We start from the raw sequence: 21,942 nt of genomic DNA on the forward strand, positions 1-21,942 counted from the left end.
GGGCCCACATAACCCACACAAAGGACATCTCTGAAGCACACAGCTCAGAAGATCAAGGAGACTACAACACTGGGTCCCACAAGATACCCACTACAGAAAGCCACCCCACCAAGATGGGGAGTCATAGCAGTCTTATCCAGTACATAGAAACAAACAAAAAGAAACATCAAAAATGAGGAAACAAAGAAACAGGCCTCAAATAAAAGAACAGAAGGAATTGCCAAAAAAAAAAAAAAGCCAAATGAAATGGAGGAAAGCAATTTATCAGGAACTGAGCATAAAGTAATAGTTTTAAGAATGCTCCACAGCATGAAAAAGAAAAAGGACATAGAAACCATGAAAAACGACCAGTCAGAAAAGAAGAGTAACGTATCTGAAATAAAGAATACACTGGAAAGAATAAACTGGAAGGAAGAAAGTAGTTAAGAGAAAGCAGAGAATAAAATCAGAGAATTAGAACACACGGTAGAAAAAATCACTCAATAAGAGCAGCAAAAACAAAAAATAATTTAAAAGCATGAGGATAGTTTAAGGGAACTTTGGGACCACATGAACCGTCACAATATCCATATCATAAAGAGAACAGAGAGGGAAGAAAGTGAGGAATGGATAGACAACCTGTTTGAGGAAATAATGACAGAAAACTTTCCTAAACTGGTAAAGGAAAAAGTCACACAAGTTCAGGAAGCTCAGAGTCCCAATCAGGATGAACCCAAAGTAGCCCACACCAAGACACATCATAATTAAAATGGCAAACATTAAAGACAAAGAGAGGATCTTAAAATCAGCAAGAGAGACATAGTCAGTTATGTGCAAGGGAGCTCCCATAAGGCTGTCAGCCGATTTTTCAACAGAAACACTTCAGGCCAGAAGGATTTTGAGAATATTATGCTAAGTAAAATAAGTCAGTCGGAAGAAGCTAAGAACCATATGATTTCACTCATATGTGGCATATAAAACTGAGACTTGTGGACACAAACAGCAGTGTGGTGGTTGCCAGAGGGAAGGGAGTAGAGGGGTGGGGGGTTGAAGGGGGTCCTAATATATGGTGAAGGGAGAAGATATGACTTTGGGTGGTGGGCACACGGAGCAATATACAGATCTTGAAACATAGAAACTCACACCTGAAACCTATATGTTCATATTAACCATTGTCACCCCAATAAATGTAATGAATTAAAAATGAAATGAATAGAAAATAGTCACAAACATAATAGATACTATTCCAACTACATTAATAATCACTTTAAAGGTGGATGGTCTAAATACTGCAATTAGTACATATTTCCAGAATAGAAAAAAGAACAAGAACCACGGAACCCCACTTTAAACACAAAGACTCAGAGAGGTTAAAATAATGGAGAAAGATATACCATGCTAACAGTAATCAAAAGAAAGCTGGAGTGGCTATAGAAATTTTAGACAAAACAGACTCAAAAGCAAGAAAGGGGACTGTTTGTTATCTGTAAGGGGACAAAAAAATGTAAAATGGGCCTTAGCTGGTTTGCTCAGTGGTTAGAGTGTTGGCCCAAGGACTGAAGGGTCTCAGGTTTGATTCTGGTCAAGGGCATATACCTCAGTTGTAGGCTTGATCCCTGGCCCTGGTTGAGGAGCCTGCAGGAAGCAACCAATTGATGTGTCCATCTCACATCAATGTTTCTCTCTCTGTCTCTCCCCCTCTCTTCCACTCTCTCTAACAAAGTCAATGGAAAAAATACCTCAGGTGAGATTAACAAAAAAACAAGCAAACAAAAAGAAAGAAAATCCATTATGATAACTGATTTCAACCAGTGCTGAGGACTTCTGATTTTAGCTCTATCCTGTCAGTAATTGATGTATCAATCAGGCAGAAAACTACTAAGAATATAGTTTACCTGAACTGCATTGCCAATCAACTGAATCTAATTGACATTTATAGAATATTTCATTCAACAACAGCAGACTACATATTCTTCTCAAACTTACATGGAATAGTCACCAAGATAAGACCACCTTCTGAGTCACAAAAGACATCTTAAAACATTTAAAATAATAGAAATCATACAATCTATGCTCTCAGACCACTGTGGAATTAAACTAAAAGTCATTCACAGTAATATAGCTGAAAAATACCAAAACATTTGAAAATTAAATAGCATATTTCTAAGTAATACATGTTAGAGAAAAAGTATCAAGAGAAATTTTAAAATATTTTAAACTAATTAAAAATGAAAATATCATCTATCAAGATTTGTTTGATGCAGCAAAAGTAGTGCTTAGAGGGAAATTTATAGCATAAAATACATATATTAGAAACAAAGAAAGATCTAAAAATCAGTAAACTAAGCTCCAATTTTAGGAAACTGAGAAAAAAGCAGTAATTTAAGGTTAGAGTAAGCAAAAAAAGAGAAATGAATAAAAAAACTAGAATAAAAATCACCCTAGCCAGTTTTGCTCAGTGGTTAGAGCATTCATTTACAGACTGGAGGGTCCTGGGTTTGATTCTTGCCAAGGGCACGTACCTCGGTTACAGGCTTGATCCCTGGCATGTGCGGGGAGGCAGCCAATCGATGTGTGTCTCTCACATCAATGTTTCTCTCTCTCTCTCTCCCCCTTCCACTCTCTCTGAAAAGCAATGGAAAAAATATCCTCAGGTGAGGATTTAAAAAAACCAAACCAAACAGCTAGGATAAAAATCAATAAAATTGCAAATAAAAGGATAATAAAATCAACCAGTACCGAGAGGGTCGTGTCTAGAATTAATTTAGCTGGTTCAGTTTTCGCCAATTCTGGCTGGAACAGAGGGTAAGGATGGGTGCTTATGTCAACCATGGAATCTACCACTTAAGACAGTATTTCCTTAACTACTCACTTCTTTATCATTTGCTCATAGGTTTATTAAGTAAAAATATTCCCTAGTATACCAGACAATGCATTAATTTCTAGATAATTATAAAGATAAATAAGACGTGGTCCCTGCAAGAACATAAACAATAGCAGCTAATATTTATTGACCCTGTAGCACCGGTTGTTCAAAGAACTTTTCATTTAAACCTCACATAACCTAGGTAGGTATCATTGTTATCTCCATCTTACAGGTGAAGAAACTGAGGCACAAAATTAAATAATTTGCCACAATCACATGGCTACTAAGTGGCAGTCTGGTCCAAGCTCTTAGTCACCACATTCTACTCCAATGCTCAAGGAAAGGAATTTCCTCAACTTCCCTTGAACATCCACTGTCTACTGAAAATCTTTTCATTAATGACACACGTCTTATATTTAAAATCCAGCCCTTCAACTATAATTTAAAATCATTTCTTTCTTTTCTTCTCCCTCCCTTCCTTGCCTTCCTCCTTCCCTTCCTTCTTTCCTTCCTTTCTTTGTTGGCTGTTTTGGGTGGAAACAGGAGGTAGGGCATGTAGACCTATATATAATGCACTTCCATATATTTGAAGAAAAACAGTAACAGATTTATAAAAGAAAAATAAATTTATCGGAAATTACTTTTAAAAGAGATTTTTTTCTATTTGTATCTTGGCTAGAAATACTCTAAAGAAGAAAGCTGTTTTTGACATGTATAAAGATTTTTTAACCACCATCTCTCTTGTAAGTAATTAAGTACAAGTAATTACATAATTACTTGATTATGTAGCAGCACTCAAATTTTACAGGAGGTTTTTCACTTAAACTTGAGCCTTATAAAAATAATTGCCACAAGTCAAAATTATTTTCTAAATGCAGTAATTCTTTCTGATTTTAATTTTTTTTGAAGGGGGCTGGGGTCTAGGTCTATTTTTGTTTAGCAACCAGAGGCAGAGAACTAAGTAATTTAATAATATGTCACTGTGTTCAGACACTGACTTCAAACTTAGAATGAACTCCCAGTTACAATAGTGAAAAACACTTAGATGGGAAATGAAATTATAAGCCAAGACCACAATCTAGAGAATTATTTTTGTCATAAATTTCTAAAATCATGTCATATTAGGGTGAGAATACTATTACTCTAGTCACAAACCAGCATTTTTAAATGCTTGTTTTCTCAAAATACATCACCAAATAATAAGATGGAGAGGTAGAAAAATAAAGAAGACTCACAAAACATATTTGATGTAACCTCTGCTTGTGAGAAACAAGCTTGAGTAACATAATGTGTGGGGGTTTTTCACCCGTCTTTCATTCTTTCTACCTTTCTTTTCTTTTTTTCTTTTTAAAAGTGAGCTGTCTCATCATTGCAAATTTTCTCAAGTTCTTAGAACTCTAATTAAAATGTGGTAATTGGTTATGTTACCTCAATTACCATGATGCATGGACATTGATGCAAAGTGACACCAATTGAATCCCTTGGGTGTTTTACCCTGGGGCCATCCCATTTATCGTGGCCTTATTATTTTCAATTATGTGGCTAGATGTGTTGCATACTTTCAAGGCCAATAAATGTGCAGGGATTTTCTGAACACGAGAACCTGTTTTCAATGCTAGTGCTCTGGAATGGCAAGGCAAAAGGAAAAAAGTATATTTTTGTGAAGAATAAAAAAATTAGACCCCTAAATCTGCTAAGGATTCAAAGGCACACTTGCTGAAATAAAGGCGTTTCAAAGGAATCCAGAACATTTGTTGTTTAAAACATTTGTTGCAAAGCAAGTACCATTCAGAGGCCTATATGACAAGTTAGGTGAGGAAACTGAGGTAGGAAAAACAAAAGTTTTCTTCCTACTCAGGTAAAGGTTTGGGTCTCGGAAAGGGCCAAGCAGAGCTCTACTGAGTACTTTACCAAATGTACATTACGAAGATAATAGTATTTACAGAGCTCTGTCCCCAGCAGGAATGTGAAGATGAGAGCCCTCAGAAATGGTTACAGCATATAGTGTGTCCCCATGGTGGGAGGGACGGAAGTGACTGGTGTTTTCAGGAAACAAGCTATAGATTGTCTTCTGCCCTGTCAGTGTCCTCAGTCATGATGAATGACTTCTGGACATTTCTCCACACAAAATCTAGGAGTGTAGTAGGACACCACTTGGGGACATCATGAATAAATGTAAGATACTTTGTCAAATCAGTTTCATTTTCTGAGTATGATCTCTGTGTCTTCACCAGGTTCTTTTTTTTTTTTTTTGGTTGTTTTTTTTTAATCACAGTCACAGATTTCTCAAAACTAAAAAATTTTCTGTCCTTTTACTTATATGTTTCTATCATGATTTAGTCTGAGTATTTCCAAATAGGTACAGCACTTGTTCATATGCTGCAGATGACAGAAGAAACTGAACTGGGAAAGCTGTGCAAGAAAAGGGGAGTTACTAACGTACCAAGATCTTTTCAAGGTTGGCAGAGCAGGGGTATCTGTGGGAGAATCCTAGACTTTATGTCCAAATCAGGACTGAAAAAGCCTTATATTTGCAACACTTTGAAAGTACTTTTCCATTTAAGCTTCACATATATTAACTGTCAGGTCATTTTTTTCCCTTTATTTTTCTCAAGCAAGTTTTTCACAGAACTCCTCTTATTACTCTTAGAAATACTTCTGAAGTAAAAACTATTGAGTGATGACTTACGATGACCTTATCCAAAACACTTCATCCATTCATAAGAATACATGCTAAAATCTAAACATTATAACTTATTATTCAAACTTTTCAATTTCTCAAAAGAAACTTTTTTTCTCTCTCAAGTTTTTTTTTTTTAAATTCAGTGATTTCTCATTGTTTCATATGTTTATTTTTTCCAAATAGGCCCAATACTTAATTCCATCCATGCATTTCTCCCGGTGATTCCAACTCTCTGTTCACATAAGGGCCAACGGATGAGAGCGGAGGGAAGCACCGGGTTTAGGTCCGGATAGAATCCTCTAACTAAATCCAATTTAGCTTGAGACTTCATTCTTGAACACGCCAAAAGTCTTAAGGCTGACCAGCTAAGAGAAAATAGTACATTAACAGAAATCACCATGCTGGCAGTTGTTTATACGATTCTTCTTTTACTCAATTCAATAAAGAATTCCAGGCAGTGCCCAATGAAAAGGAAAAATATGGCTATAAATCATTAATATAGAATATAATAACCAATTGAAGAAGCCTTGGAGGGAAAAAAGCCAGGAATTATATCAATAAAGCCTTTAATCACCGAAAGAGCTTGAAGTCCTAGAGTCAGATATGCAGGGATCCAGACCTTTTTCCTTTACTTACTAGCTCTATGATCTTGGGTAATTTACTGAATCTTTTAAAAATTTAATTTCTTCATCTATAGTTGTTATGAAGACTAACTGAGATGATGTATGAAAAACGGTAATCTGGTGATTTAAGAAATAATACACGTTCAATATTGCTAGCAAGTGACCCAACAGCCCCATTCTCATGATTCACACTTATACCACTTGGCTCTTTAGAGGGACCTTGCCAGATAATCAAACAAACACAATTAACACAAGAAAATAAAATAAACTGAAATACATTTCCTCACAATGGATGACACCTTCTTGTGTTAGCAACTTTGTGGCTTCCCCTGAGGGAAATGGTCTATATTAGTCTGAACCTGTCCAATAGAGAGATGGTTTTTGAGGTGGCATTTGAAAAAAGAAATCTAATTTGTGATATAGACAGATCACTGATGGAAATCTGGTCTTCTTAATACAAATTCCATAAAAGTCAGGAGTTTCTGTGAAGCATGCATAAATTTAATAAGAAGCCCCAAGTCCTTACAGAAAGTCCTTACATGTCAACCACTCCACATGGCAGCCCAAATTCTCTCTCCTGTTTTCTTTCTAATACCCTAAAAGGGAAAAGCTCACTTACTCCTCTCCTCTTCATTAAGGTTCTCATAAGCAATAACTGCTCTTCCTAGCCCACTTAATATGGCTAATTTTGGGGCAATTACTATATCACCTGTGATAATGAAAAAATTTAATCCATAATTTTCTAAATTGTACTGGAAAAATGAGGTTTCCTATTTTCAATATCCATTAGGCTTAATTTGCATTTACAAAAGTCTTGTTAATCTGCTTGATTTAAAAAAAAAGTGATTGCAGATGCACCATTATTATCATTAAAGAAGGCTTCCTCTTAGACAATTTCGGATGTTGATTCAGGACCCTGACTCTGGAGACGAAATGCCTAGGCTTGAATGGCAGATCAGTTACAAACTAGCTGGGGAAGTCTGGACAAGTTCCTGAAACTTTCTTTGCCTCAATTTTTCCTTCTTAAAATTGAGAGGATAATACTACATATATCATGGTTGTTAGAAGTTTTAAATGTAGTTAGAAGTTTTAACATGTAAATTACTTAGAACAGTGCCTGACACCTGTTAAGGGCTATGTGTTAGCCAGTAGTAGTAGTAGTAGTCGTCGTATTCCCTTCACAAAGGAATGCTAATTTTTACTTTAAGGCAAGGATGCTCACTGCTAGGCTTCAGGTTAATCTATCAACCCATTTGTAATTCTGTAAAATTCTATATATGTTCACGTCTTTTTAAAAAAAATTTTAAAATGTTTTTATTGATTTCAGAGAGAGGAAGGGAGAGGGAGATAGAAACATCCATGATGAGAGAGTCATTGATCGGCTGCCTCCTGCAGGCCCCCGACTGGGGATGAGCCTGCAACCCGGGCATGTGCCGTGACCTGGAAACAAACCTCGATCTCCTGGTTCACGGGTGGGCTCAACCACTGAGCAACACCAGCCAGACTGTTCCTGTTATTTTAAAATAATTTTACTGAGATATAATCGGCATAAAATAAACTTCACAACTTAAAATGTACAATTTTAGATGTTTTGACATATGAATACACTTCCCAAACCATCACTATGATCAGGATCATGAATATATATATCACTCCAGAAAGCTTCTTCTTTACCCTTTATAATTCCTCCAGTGGTCACAAAGATTTTACCCTATAATTCTTTTCTAAACGGTTTTTAGATTTTACATTTAGGTCTATGATCCATTTTTACTTCATTTTTTTATATGGTGCAATATATAGTTTAATTTCATATTTGTGCATATGGATATTCATTTGTTCCAGGATCATTTGTTGAAAGATTATCCTTGGCATTGCCTTTGCACCTTTGTCAAATTCAATTGACCATTTATGTGCAGCTCTATTTCTGAAATAGCTATCCTATTTTATTGATCTATTTTTGGCCTTGATACTAATGTCATACTTTCTTGACTCCTACACCTTTATTATAAGTCTTGAAACAGGAGCTGTAAGTCCTCCAACTTTATTCATCTTTTTCAAAATTATTTTGGCTATTCTAGCTCCTTTGCATTTCCATGTGAATTTTATTTAGAAATAGCTTATACATTTCTATTAAAAACATCACTGAGATTTTCATTTGGATTACATTAACTCTATAAATAAATATAGGAGGAATGATATCTTAACAATATTGTGCCTTCTGATCTATGAACACTGTATAGTTCACTCATTTAGTTATTGTTTCTCTCAGCAATATTTTGTAGTTTTCAGAGTATAGGTCTAACATATTTTTGTTAACTATATCCCTAAGCATTTCATGTTTTTGCTGCTATTATAAATGATTGTTCATTGATAGTACATAAAAATACAACTGGCATTTGTATATTGATCTTGTATCCTATAGCCTTGTTAAATTTCCTTTTTTAGCTCTAAGATCTTTTTTGGAGACTCTATAAGATTTTCTATACAGATGATCATGGAGTCTATAAGTAAAGATAATTTTGCTCCTTAACTTCCAAGTGGTATGTCTTTAATTCCTTTTTTGAAAAGCAATCAGTCTTTTACCAACAAGTATAATGTTAGCATAGATTATTTGTATATGCCCTTTATTAAGTTCAGGAAGTTCTTACTTTATTCTTAGGTTTCTGAGTATTTATCAGGAAGGGAGTTGGATTTTGACAAATGTGTTTTCTAAACCACTGGGATAATCATAGAGTTTTCCTTTCTTAGTCTGTAAACATGGTGAATTACATTGACTTTTTTTTCAAATGTTAAACTAACTTTGCATTTTTTGGACAAACCTCACATGGTCATGATATATTATATATTTTATATATTGCTGATTTGGTTTGATAAAATTTTGTTAAGAATCTTTTTATCTATATTCATGAGGGATACTGGTCTGTAGTTTTCTGATCAGTCTTGCTAGAGGTATATCAATTTCATTGATCTTCTACAAAACAGCTTTTGTTTAATTGACTTTTTCTATTGTTTTTCTGTTTTCAATTTCAATAATTTCTGCTCTGATCTTTATTATTCAAAATATTTCCTTTACCTTCTTTTAATATTCATAGAATCTGTAAGGATGTCTGTCTCTTATTCCTGTAACTGATCATTTGTTTCAGAGAAAGGAGTCAAAGGAACAAAGTTCAAGCTTCTTTGGCTCACAAAGAAATAAGACAGGAGACTAGAAATTTAAAAAACTAACGTGAGTCAAATGAAAATGAAAATTAAAGCTTGAAAAGTATAGACAGAGAACAATTTTACAGGTAACATAAAATAAATAAAAGTAAGTCTAGGCAAAGAGCTTGAGTGCAGAAAGGACAAAGCATAGACTCAAATAAGCATGAAATTTCAAACCTTGATGATAAAAGAGAAAGATGCTTTTGGGGCTTTGTTTTGACTTTCAGAATTCAACACAAGATCTCTTACTTTCTTGTAATTTTTAAAGAAAAGATAAATATATTCATTATTTACCTAGGTAGGAGTAATAAAGAAGTCTGTTTAATTGATATTTCAACATTTATCTGAATTTCTCTGAATCCTATCAAAAGATTTTCCATATTTTGTCACTATTAACTACGAGTTTGAAGGCAGCAATTATGAATATTACTTAGTATTACAGTTATTTGTATAATCTTTCTAAGGACCCTTTTTGAGGAGAGGAAGGATATCTTATTTACGTCTGAATCTCTTACATCGACTACTGAAGAGCATGACTCAGAAAATTCACTTAACAAACATTTCAGGGTGCCGGTTAAGTCCTAGGTGCTATAGGGGGTTTGGGGATGCAAAGGTGAGTAGGAAGTGGGTGTGAGGATGCCTTCTTTAGACCAGTGGAGACCAACAGTAAGCAAATCATCCCACAAACAGATGTAAACTGAACAAGGGGGAGCCCTGGAGGGATGATTAGGTGGCGTCTCTTACAGGAGCTACTTCCAACGTGATTAGTGAAGGGGCTCCAATATCACAGGGGGAAGCAGAGCCTCTACTTCTAACCGAGCCCACGTTTTTAGAACCACCTTAGCCAATACCTCATACAGAATTTCCTTCAGAAATTACTTTTGTGGAACAGAGAGTATACCATGGGATACTTCACATCACGGTTTAGAACTTGGAACACTGTCCCTATCAGACAAGAAGAAAGGTTAAAAGGCATCTCCATGGTGGTCTCATGAAGGTGAAATAGTCTTATGGAAACATAACGCTTGAGCCACTTTGTGGGAACATAAACATTGAGAATTAATGGTGATCTAGGAATTCCAAGTCAAATGCCAGAATGAAACAAAATATATTAAATGAAAGCATGTACTCATTCATTTAGCAAGTATATATCGAATATCTATTACGTGCAAGTAAGGCCTGGGCCCAAGAAATGTAGCAGTGAAAGTCCCTGTGCACAAGACGGGGATGACACGGGTGAGGACATATGATGAACAGACAAAAGGCCCCTGAGAGACCTCCCATGCTCTGCAGAGGCTGCCTCCCATGTGGCTGAAATACTTGTCTGCCCATCAAAGCAAATTAGACTCTTTACCAAACCGACAGAGATCAGACGCAAGAAATATTTCCAACTTAATGAGGTGCCCCATGCTCACTGTATTACTGCTTTAATGCCACTCTCCACTCTTCTGTTTCTTTCTCGACAGTGATTTTCAACCCTGTTTAGCCCAGTGCACCATATTTGCTACCTTCATCATTCCAAACAATCTACATTCAGCTGCCAATGTAAAGAAAAGGGAGACTTTTCTCCATGCAGTTTACATGTACTCTTATGTAGTAGCTTGAGCCTCTATGAGCAGCCAAGTTTTCAAAACTAGAGCTTATCTTCACCACAGAAGTGGGATAAAAGTGTCTCCATCTAGTCTGAAGAGATCTAGTCCAGCACCCCTGATCATATGATTTCTAGCAAATCCCCAAAGAAACTCATTTTTGTGTCTTCTCGAAGCAGTTAAATGCTTCCAAAGTGTCAGAGCTTCTTTAGGTGTAGTAGGTTTCTACGTAAGTTTTACTATGGCCAGTACCATGCTTAGAGTCTTCAAACTATAGAATAAAAAAATAATCTCTTCTGCCCTTCCGCTCACTCAAAAGAGAAAGAAAAAAAGAAAGGATTCCAAGTAAACAGTTTCACAACAAACAGGTCATTTCAAAAAAAGGCATGCAATTATATAGACTCTAATTACTGGTAATAACTTGGAAGCCTTAAGAAATTTAACAACTTCAGCTCAAAACAATTACACTGAACTGTTGATAAAATCACCCCCTAGACTCAACATGCTATAAATGCAAAAAGAGTGAGAAGGCTTACTGACTCACTGTCTCTTCTGTTCCCGGTCCCCAAGCAAAACACATCAGATTGCAAATATAAGGCTTCATTAAAATTATAATTCATAGGAGAAGCCTGTTTTTCAGGCAAGTTTATTACACTTGACTTCTCAAATTTGAATCTTAAACTTTCCAAATACATAGGAATAATGATATAAACATTTAAAAAACACTTTCTATTCTATGTATGCATGTATGTATGTTTGGATTTCACGTATGTAAGTTAAACATAAGAATTAGGCCTTCAAATAATAGATGTTGACTTCAGGGTTAGTTGGAGAATGCAATCTTCTTATCAAAAAACCCTTTCCCTTAGGGTATAAAGATTTTCTGGACAAGTACATACTCTATATTATAATAAAACAATTCTAGTCACATATGTTTTCTTCATCTAGCAACAGCTTGAATCACAGTCAGTTTGGAAAATTCTTAAAAGAGATCCCTACCCCTACCTTGAATGCTGCATTAAAACTCTTCAGAGGAGACCTGATAGTTCTCAGCAACACGATTCTATCAGAAGGAGCTCCAAGCAGGAACAGTGGAAGTTGTTGTACAAATGTTAGCTCATCTCATGTAACAAAAAGGTAAACAGAACACTATTGCATGGCCTTACCTGCAGAACTTCCACATTGCCCCACATGCTCTGAGAGTGGTAAGCTACCTTCTAGCAAAATCTTCACGGGATATTGTATGATTAATAAATATCATTGGGAGAGAAATGATGAAAAGAATTAATGGCTTCATCTGGTAAAGTTAAGCAAAATATCCCTGTGACTTTTTTTAAAAGACCATGAGATACACTAAAATGCGTCTTATCAGTAGGCAAGTAAATCTCTGTGTTATGACAAGTGGAGCTTCCTTTAGTGATTCGAGATAGCTATCCCTTTAGTTAGCAAAATGAACACATTCTAAGTCCTGAAAGAATTTTTCCGACAAAAATGAGAGACCATCATACTTAAAAAAAAAAAAAAAAAAGTCACTCACAGACTCCTTTCCCATCTTCTTCTGCAGCCGCGTTTGCCACTGGACGGCTTGCATGACAATGGCTTCCCACCTTCTTTCTAGATTCACAATGATCAGCTGCATGGGCTGGTGGTCTGCGTTCAGATTGCACGTGTCCCCATCATCCAGAAGATGCTGGCACAGTCGCAGGATGGAGGCCACCCCTCGGCGCCGCTGCTTGATTTCACGACAGAGGGACTGCAACACAGAGGGGCCGAGCCATGAGCCTTCACAGGGCAGCGTTTATTAAGACACCACAACTTCAGACTGTAGTGACCTGCTCAGCTACGGACGCCTGAGAAGAAGGGCTCTGGAGGGGCCTTTAGATTGGAGATCTCTCACCGATATCGAACTAACGCCAAGCAATTTAGCTGCATCCCAATCCTCTTTCCCTTTTCACTGATTTCTCCATCTAAAATGTTGGGTCCCACCTTAACAGCTAGGTGATTAACAATTTATAACTTAATGAAATAAATCATTGGGTTATACGAATGCCAAACAGATTACATGCCTTCATTCAAAGTCCCAGGAAACAACAAAAGACAGAAGTTCTTCCAAAAGAAATGTTTTTCTAAATGTACTCTCAGATATTTTTGGAGCCAAAAGTTTACTTTTCTACTGCTGGGTATAAGTTAAATAAGAATTTTGATATATAACATCTATTATTTGACCCCCCCAAAAACCCCCAAAACAAAGGCTAGGCGACATTGTGAAGCTTGACTAACGAAGCAGTAATGTTCTGAAAACGGAAATTAGGATATTGGCTTATTACTGCACTATTTGCTGGCTGCTGTGTTCCTTTTAATAACTACTCACGCTATTTAAGAAGGATAGGCATGCATCAAAACAGCATTTTGCCCCCAGAAGCATTTGTATTGCTGCAGTGACCCTAAGCTAAACGACTCAAGCAAAATAGTGGATACATATGTCTGAAAATATTATATCTTTTCTTTGCCTACGGATAGTGTGTGAGATTCTAATTCAAAGCCTTTAGGAGAAATGATGATTATATCCACAAACATCACTGCCTTACTAATCTCCTGTTACTGCCACCGCCGAACTATTCTAACAGTTAACAGATTGCTTATTAATCAACAAGGGTAAACAAGACAATGCCATTTCATTTAGTGCGAGAGTTTTAATGCCTGAAAGTATTTGTGCTTAAAATGTTAATCTAGATGAGGCTTCATTAGAAGTCTTAAAATGATTAAGTGCGATTCATGGAAATGTGCATGCAGTGGCAGATCAGCAGGTGGACATTTCATACAGATGTTCCACTTACTGGTATAGTACATGCTATAGCCATTTAAATGGCCCTAACTCTGTAATAGCTGGAATTCTATTATTTCTGTAATGAGAGAACCCTGTACCCTTAATATTTCTGAATTTTAAATAAGGCGAATGACAATTTCCCAAACCTCTATTTATGGCAAAATATGACTAGGAATTTTATTATTCAATTTATACCAATGTGGCATTTTTAGTTATATTTCCTGAACTTACCCTTATTTCTTTTCCTAGGGTTCATTACTGTTTTCCTATATAACTCCTGATAGTAACCACCAGGTCTGACACATTTCTTTACCGATGCTAGTCATTAGCTCCGTGCTCAATGAGGAGAAACCCCCAGACACTCAAAGATAAACTCCAGGCAACAGGCATTGTTTCCATTTGCCCCAACCCAGCTGACTGCCCCAGCCCCACAGGCATTCCCCGCCCCTCTCTCTTTCTCAGTTGTTTTTAAAAACTGTTGTTATTCAATATTTGATTTTTGGATCTTAATAATTGTGTAATTTTTTTTTAAATATCCAAAGAAGCTAGTATATATTCTGGATTAATAATTTATCCCATATGCACACTTGGGGAATCACAGTATTCTAAAAAGAATGAGAAAATTGGGAATTTTACATGACCAAGGTATTTTCAGTACTTTTTTATATCTAGAAGATATAATTGATAAAATAACATTCTTCTACATAAATGGGTTTCCGTGACAACCATTAAAATATACATATTTATTTATACTCACAAACACATATGAAATAAAATCAGTGCATTTGCTAGCAGGGTTTCTCAGACTCAGTAGTTTACATTATTTCTATGATAAACTATGCATAGAGAAATGTGAACTATAACTACATAGGAACAAATGATTATAACCATTTTGAGCTTCTATTTCAGGGAAAAGCACTTTTAAACAGGAACCCGAGCTAAGCAATGTAAGTAAGGCACAGAAATAAGACAAAGGTATCCCTGCCTCCAGGGCCTCCTCAAATGTGCGCTGCCCCCCCCTCAGCTGGCTCTGCTGCAGGCGCCGCGGGTTCAGAACCCAGCCAGGGGCTGCTCCCCTCAGGGAGCGGGGAGTCCGCGAGGGGTGGATGGTACCGCTGGGAGCTACGCCAGGGCGATGCAGAGAGGGAGGGGCTGGGTTATGCCCCTGGGAGCTACCCCAGGGCGATGCAGAGAGGGAGGGGCTGGGTTATGCCCCTGGGAGCTACCCCAGGGCGATGCAGAGAGGGAGGGGCTGGGTTATACCCCTGGGAGCTACGCCAGGGCGATGCAGAGAGGGAGGGGCTGGGTTATACCCCTGGGAGCTACCCCAGGGCGATGCAGAGAGGGAGGGGCTGGGTTATACCCCTGGGAGCTACGCCAGGGCGATGCAGAGAGGGAGGGGCTGGGTTATGCCCCTGGGAGCTACCCCAGGGCGATGCAGAGAGGGAGGGGCTGGGTTATACCCCTGGGAGCTACCCCAGGGCGATGCAGAGAGGGAGGGGCTGGGTTATGCCCCTGGGAGCTACCCCAGGGCGATGCAGAGAGGGAGGGGCTGGGTTATACCCCTGGGAGCTACCCCAGGGCGATGCAGAGAGGGAGGGGCTGGGTTATACCCCTGGGAGCTACGCCAGGGCGATGCAGAGAGGGAGGGGCTGGGTTATGCCCCTGGGAGCTACCCCAGGGCGATGCAGAGAGGGAGGGGCTGGGTTATACCCCTGGGAGCTACGCCAGGGCGATGCAGAGAGGGAGGGGCTGGGTTATACCCCTGGGAGCTACCCCAGGGCGATGCAGAGAGGGAGGGGCTGGGTTATACCCCTGGGAGCTACCCCAGGGCGATGCAGAGAGGGAGGGGCTGGGTTATGCCCCTGGGAGCTACCCCAGGGCGATGCAGAGAGGGAGGGGCTGGGTTATACCCCTGGGAGCTACCCCAGGGCGATGCAGAGAGGGAGGGGCTGGGTTATACCCCTGGGAGCTACCCCAGGGCGATGCAGAGAGGGAGGGGCTGGGTTATACCCCTGGGAGCTACCCCAGGGCGATGCAGAGAGGGAGGGGCTGGGTTATGCCCCTGGGAGCTACCCCAGGGCGATGCAGAGAGGGAGGGGCTGGGTTATACCCCTGGGAGCTACCCCAGGGCGATGCAGAGAGGGAGGGGCTGGGTTATACCCCTGGGAGCTACCCCAGGGCGATGCAGAGAGGGAGGGGCTGGGTTATACCCCTGGGAGCTACCCCAGGGCAATGCAGAAAGGGAGGGGCTGGGTTATACCCTTGAGAGTTACACCAGGGCGATGCAGAGAGGGAGGTGCTAAGAGGAGTTATGGGAGCTGCTCTTGGAGGCGCTGGTGAAGCCTCCAGGGAAACAGTGGGTGCCAGATGGTCCAAGTTGGGTGATGGTGGTTATAGGGATAGACGGTCAGGAAGCGAGTAGCCTGGGCAGTGAGAGTACCTAGTATGTTGGGGGGTTTGAAAGGCAGCAGGAAAAGGAAGTAGGAAGAAAAATATTGGGAATGCTTTTCATTATGGCCCATTTTGAAGCATTTTCTTGATATCTAATTAAATTATGTTGGTTCCCAAGCATAGTCATATTGCCTTCTCAGAGAATTACAGAGACAAAAGAGGGAAAGAAAGTTTAAAAAGAAAAAACAGTTATTAATGTGCCTAAGAAAGAGATTCCAGATGCTTTGTATTTAGTTACCCTTATTATCTGGTAATATTTAGGCAATTTCTTCCTACAAGGCTACCTCGGTTAGCATGGAGGTAACTGTCTTAGTACCATCTCAGACTCCAATGGCTGCGATATAGTTTGATGTGCTGCTTTTAACTTTCTAACAACCTGCTTTGTTTACTTATTTTACATTCTAATTCGTTTCCTCATGTTACTAAAAAGGCAGGTTTGCTATACAAAATGAGCAGTGTGGAAAAGTAAAAATCAAAATTTCTAAATTGCTTTTTTCCTTTACAAGGATCAGATCTCCAACTCTCTAAACACATCTTTTTGGACATGTTAACAAGAGAGTTTCCAAGAGGCTGAAGGTTTTTGTTTTACCCTTACAGACTGTCAATTTCATGTTCAACTCACCAATGGTGGTGCAAAGGGATGTTTTTGGTTAATTGTGGTTTTTTTCCTCTCCAGAATTCCTCTGTCAACTTTTTGACTGTTTAAATCATTTATATTATCAAGCCAAAGGTGATGTAACATCAGTCTTGGCATTAGCTTTAGTTTATCACCATTAAAGGTCAGGCATCCAATATTAGTACTTTATTTTCCATTATATATTAAATATATGTATAATGCATACATATTGCATAGGTTGAGTATATTTGCTTGTATAGCTATATTCTTGACATTAAACAATGGTGTCATCTCTTACAAAAGGATATAAGTAAGCTTATAATAGAAGAACTGTAATTACACTAAGTACCAAAATGTGCAACAAGTTAAATGCAGGAACCAAATAGAGAAATGAGATACGAGGAGGAAAATAATATTAAAAAATACACAAACCAAGCATATGTTAAAAACAGAGAGAAAAATATTAACCTAGCTGAGAAACTCCAAAGCAATTTGTCTCCATATCTCTTACTTAATTTTATTCAGCAGGTTTATGTAACATCATTAGGTAAGTTGATATGAACAAAGTGTTGTGACTTTGGATGACCTGTTAAATAGAAAAAAACTATTTATGAAGCAATTCCATTTATAAAGTCAAACATGACTTTACCCTCTAGATTGATCAATTGTTTAATGATATCTACTAAGTATGCCTTCTGTGTGGGGCAAAAACAATAAAGGAGATTGGATCATCACATACGATACATACCCGCCTTTGATCTAGTTGGAGTGTGGAAATATATGGAGAGAGAAGGGAAAAGTGAAGAAAGGCAGGTGAGTTCTTCTAGTTCACATACTGTCAAGTGGTTCACTCCACCTCCCTGTTGCAAGGGTGACTTATACTTTCATTTTTTTCTTTTTTGTATTTTCTGTATTTTATCATTTTAATTTCATGAGGCGGGTAACTGTCTTCTCCTGATCTGCTAACCTGTGACCAAATTTTCCAGAGCAAAGTTCTTAGAGTGCAGCATTAGCAACACCTGGGAACTTGTTGGCGCTGCAAACTCTCTGCTGCTATTCCACATCCTCTGCACCAGCAACTCTGGGGTGGGCCCCAGTGAAACACAGTTTAATAAGCCTACAGGTGACTACAATGCGTGCTACATTTTGGGAACACTGGTCTACAGGAAACAGAGGGACTTAGCTTTTCAGATAAGATAATTAATCTAGCTAGACTAGATTTTTTTTTAGAAGTATAGAAGTTACAAGTTCTAAGTTTGGAGTCACATTGGTAGCCAAGAACCTAGGAACTATAGCCAGTGGTGATCAATTATTTTGTTAATTGTTAAATGACTGGAAAAATTGAATCAATCAATCATTTAATAGATCTTCCCGACTAGTGATGCCTTTAGTTTTACTTATTAGTATTGACTTGATAATCTCCAGACTTTTCAATATAATTAAGAATGCTAATATGTTAGGTTGTCTGAATGCCATATGTGGGGATTTTTCTCATTTTGTCATTTTTATTGGGTAAATCATTCAGTAATGAACAACTCTAACACATGGCATTGTGCTAAATGAAATAGAAGCTTTGCTCTCAGAAAGCTTACATAGTAAAACAAAAACAACAAGGATTGTTTGAAAAGTATAAGATATCAGATACAGGTCATATTAATACATGCAGCTATGGTCTAAGAAGGAAGTACAGCAGGTTGGAAGTATCAGCGGCTAAACTGGTACCTCTATGATTTTTCAGAAGATGCTTTTGACTGGTTGGTTCAGGATTATCATTTTGGAACAAGGTTGGCAAAGATCAAATGAATAATATTTTATGTAGCAGTAAACATTTATTGGGTATCAATTATGTGCCAAACACTATACTTTTCCTTACAGGGTTGTCATTGATGGATAAGAGGCATATAACAAGATGTGGTGCCTGTTCTTAAGTGCTTGTAATTTGGCTATAAAGAGAAGACACTGGTTCTTCAAAGTGAGAGAAATCAATGCAAAGCAGAGGTGTTTGATACGACCTAACCCATCAGGTTGTTGTAGGTTTTCAATGAGGTAAGGGAGGTGAATGTGCTTTGTGAATACTGAGGATGTGACCTAAATGTACTGTGGGATCGATATACATGCTTACTGATGGGCACTGACTTGGGGGATGAGAAAGATCATTACCAGCTGGAGTAGACAGATTGAGATTCATGGCATTAGAACCAGGCTATGAAAGTTGCTGAAAATCAAAAAGGTGAAGGGAGGACGGGCATTATATTTGCAGGATTCACATAAGAAAAGGTCAAGAAACCACAACCTTTGTTAACATTTTAAAACAGAATGGAAGTTCAAGTGGAAAATGATGATGGTCATAATTCATTACCCACCCATCCACCCAAATATATTTATTGAGTGCCTTCTATGTGCCAGGCACTGCTCTCGGTGGTGGGGATACAACAGTGAGCAACAGGATTTCTGCTTTCATGGAACGTACATTCAAATTTGTGGGGGTTGGGAAGATGAGGCGAGAGGTTGGAAATAAAACAAATAAATATACAAGAAAATGTCAGATAGTGATAACAGCTATAAAATAAAATAGGGTGATATAATAGAAAGTGGGGAGGGGAGTTACTTAGATTGACATCACATAATATCAAGTTCAGATGTACAAAATGTAACGTAATAATTTAGACAAGGTAATGTTTATAAAATCAAGGCTAATTTATGCCATAAAAAGTTTATTAATGATAAATCTAGAGTATTAATGATTAAGTATTGAATACTTACCACAAAATAAATGGAATTCAAAAAGCTCTTGGTACAATCAAGTAAGGAAAAAATAGTCTTTTCAACAAATGGTGCTGGGACAAATGGATATCCACATGCAAAAGAATGAATTGAACTCCCACCACACACCATATGCAAAACTAACTCAAAATGGATCATGAATCTAAAGGTAAGAGCTACAACAGAAACTATCTTAAAAACAAACAAAAAAACCCACGTAGGAGTAAACCTTCATGACCTTGGGCTGGGCAATGTTTTTTTATTTTATTTATTTATTTTTTATTTTTTATAGGTTTTTTAAAAAATATATCTTTATTGATTTCAAAGAGAGGAAAGGAGAGGGAGAGAGAGAGAAACATCAATGATGAGAGAGTCATTGATCGGCTGCAGCCCACAACCCGGGCATGAACCGGGAATCGAACCCGATCGCCTGGATCCTAGGTCGACGCTCAACCGCTGAGTCACGCCCGGCCGGGCGGCAATGTTTTTTTTAGTTATGACACCAAAAGTATAAGCGACTTTTGGACAACTTAATAAAAATTAAAAACTTTTGGTGTTCAAATGACATCATAAAAAAAGGAAAAAGATAACCCACAGAATAAGAGAAAATATCTAAAAATTATGCATCTGATAAAGTACTTGTATCCAGAATATATAAAGAACTCTTCAAACTCAAAAATATAAGGACTAGTAACTCCATTTTAAAAATGGGAAAAATATTTGAATAGACATTTCTCCAAAGAAAACATACAAGTGGCCAATAAACACACGAAAAGACATTCAACATCATTAGCCAACAGGGAAATGTAAATCTAAACCACAATATTAAATACTACTTCACTGCTATTAGGATGCCCCCACCAAGAAAAACCACACCCAGAAATAATGTTGGTGAGGATGCAGGGAAATTAAAACCCTCATAATTACTTGGGGGAACTGAAAAATGGTGCACTCATCTTGGAAACCAGTATGACATTTCCTTAAAAAGTTAAGCAGAATTACCATGTGATAGAACAATTTCTCTCCTAGGTATATGCCCAAAGAATTGAAAACATGAAAAACACACAAAAACTTGTAGACAAATATTCATAGCTGCATTATTCAGAATAGCCAAATAGTGGGAGCAATGCAAACACCCATCAATGGACGAATGGATAAAAACATGTGTCTCCATACAACAAAATGCTGTTTGGCAGTAATAACAAATGAAGTACTGATACACACTAAACATGGATGAACCTTGAACACATTATGTTAAGTGAAAGACGCTAGTCACAAAAGGCCACATTTTGTCTGATTTCCATTTATATAAAATGTCCAGAATAGGCAAAAGCACAGAAACAGAAAATCATTAGTGGTTACCAGGGGTTGCAGTCCAGGGGGAATAGGAAGTGACTGCTAATGAGTAAGGGGTTTCTTTTGGGGGTGGTGAAAACATTCTGAAATTAGATTTTATGGTATGTGAATTATATCTCAATAAAGCTGTTATTTTGAAAAATCACTTGCTAAGTCCAGGTATAGATTATCAACCACAAAACTGATTGTATAATCAGAGAATTTAGCATTCCTTTAGGGGGTGTCATAACAACAGACCCTATAATGTTACTAATACCACCATTTAGTTATCATGGTTTTGCAGCCATGGGTCAATACACAGATTAACACATTTACAAACGCAAACTTAGAGCTTTTATTATTTTTAAAAGGTAATAGCTATATATTTCCCTGGGATAGAGTCATAACCACAAACCTATAAATCTCAGATAAGACATTCTTCTATATAATAAAAATAATGCAGTGCTTTTTAAAATATAGCTGTTCTACTTCTGGAAATATAAAACATAAACAGAAAAGTATACATAGAAGACCATGGATCTGGAAAAGGAGTTGAAGAAAATGTGAAAGTTGAAAATGTTAGCTATGTCTATTGCAGTGATGAGTTTCATATGTAAACATATACATCTTATGAAATTTTAATCTAGTGTGTTTTTGGTGTCAGTACAAAAACGAGAGACCTGACATATCAAATACAGAGTGTCCCAAAAAATATATAGACACTTTAACAGCTGATACCTTAATTTTGAAAATAAAATGTATTTTTAATAAACACTGCCTTTATAATTATTCAAAGTGTGTATTTTTGGGGGACACCCTATATACTTCATGTACTTTTTACCGAAGATCATTCTGAGTTGACTATCTGTATCTGAACCAATACAAAATAAAAATAATATTATGTTCTCTTTAAATATTTAATCAAGGTTTACTTGACTGCAAAACAATAACCAACAATCCTTGTGTCTAATTAATTACTAGAGCACTATTCTTAGCTATTTTATTA

General features: G+C 37.5%; 1 protein-coding gene across 2 annotated transcripts in view; it reads right to left on the reverse strand.

Moving 5' to 3' along the window:
* Positions 1-21,942, reverse strand: part of AKAP6 (A-kinase anchoring protein 6) — a 516,415-nt gene that overhangs the window by 29,970 nt on the left and 464,503 nt on the right. For both annotated transcript variants that reach the window (XM_081157931.1, XM_081157932.1), the window contains one exon: positions 12,479-12,694. In XM_081157931.1, coding sequence (XP_081014057.1) covers positions 12,479-12,694 — 216 coding nt within the window. The remainder of the gene's footprint in view (positions 1-12,478; positions 12,695-21,942) is intronic.

The sequence above is a fragment of the Miniopterus schreibersii genome (assembly GCF_964146895.1).
Source record: "Miniopterus schreibersii genome assembly, chromosome: 1".
Classification (NCBI taxonomy): domain Eukaryota; kingdom Metazoa; phylum Chordata; class Mammalia; order Chiroptera; family Miniopteridae; genus Miniopterus; species Miniopterus schreibersii.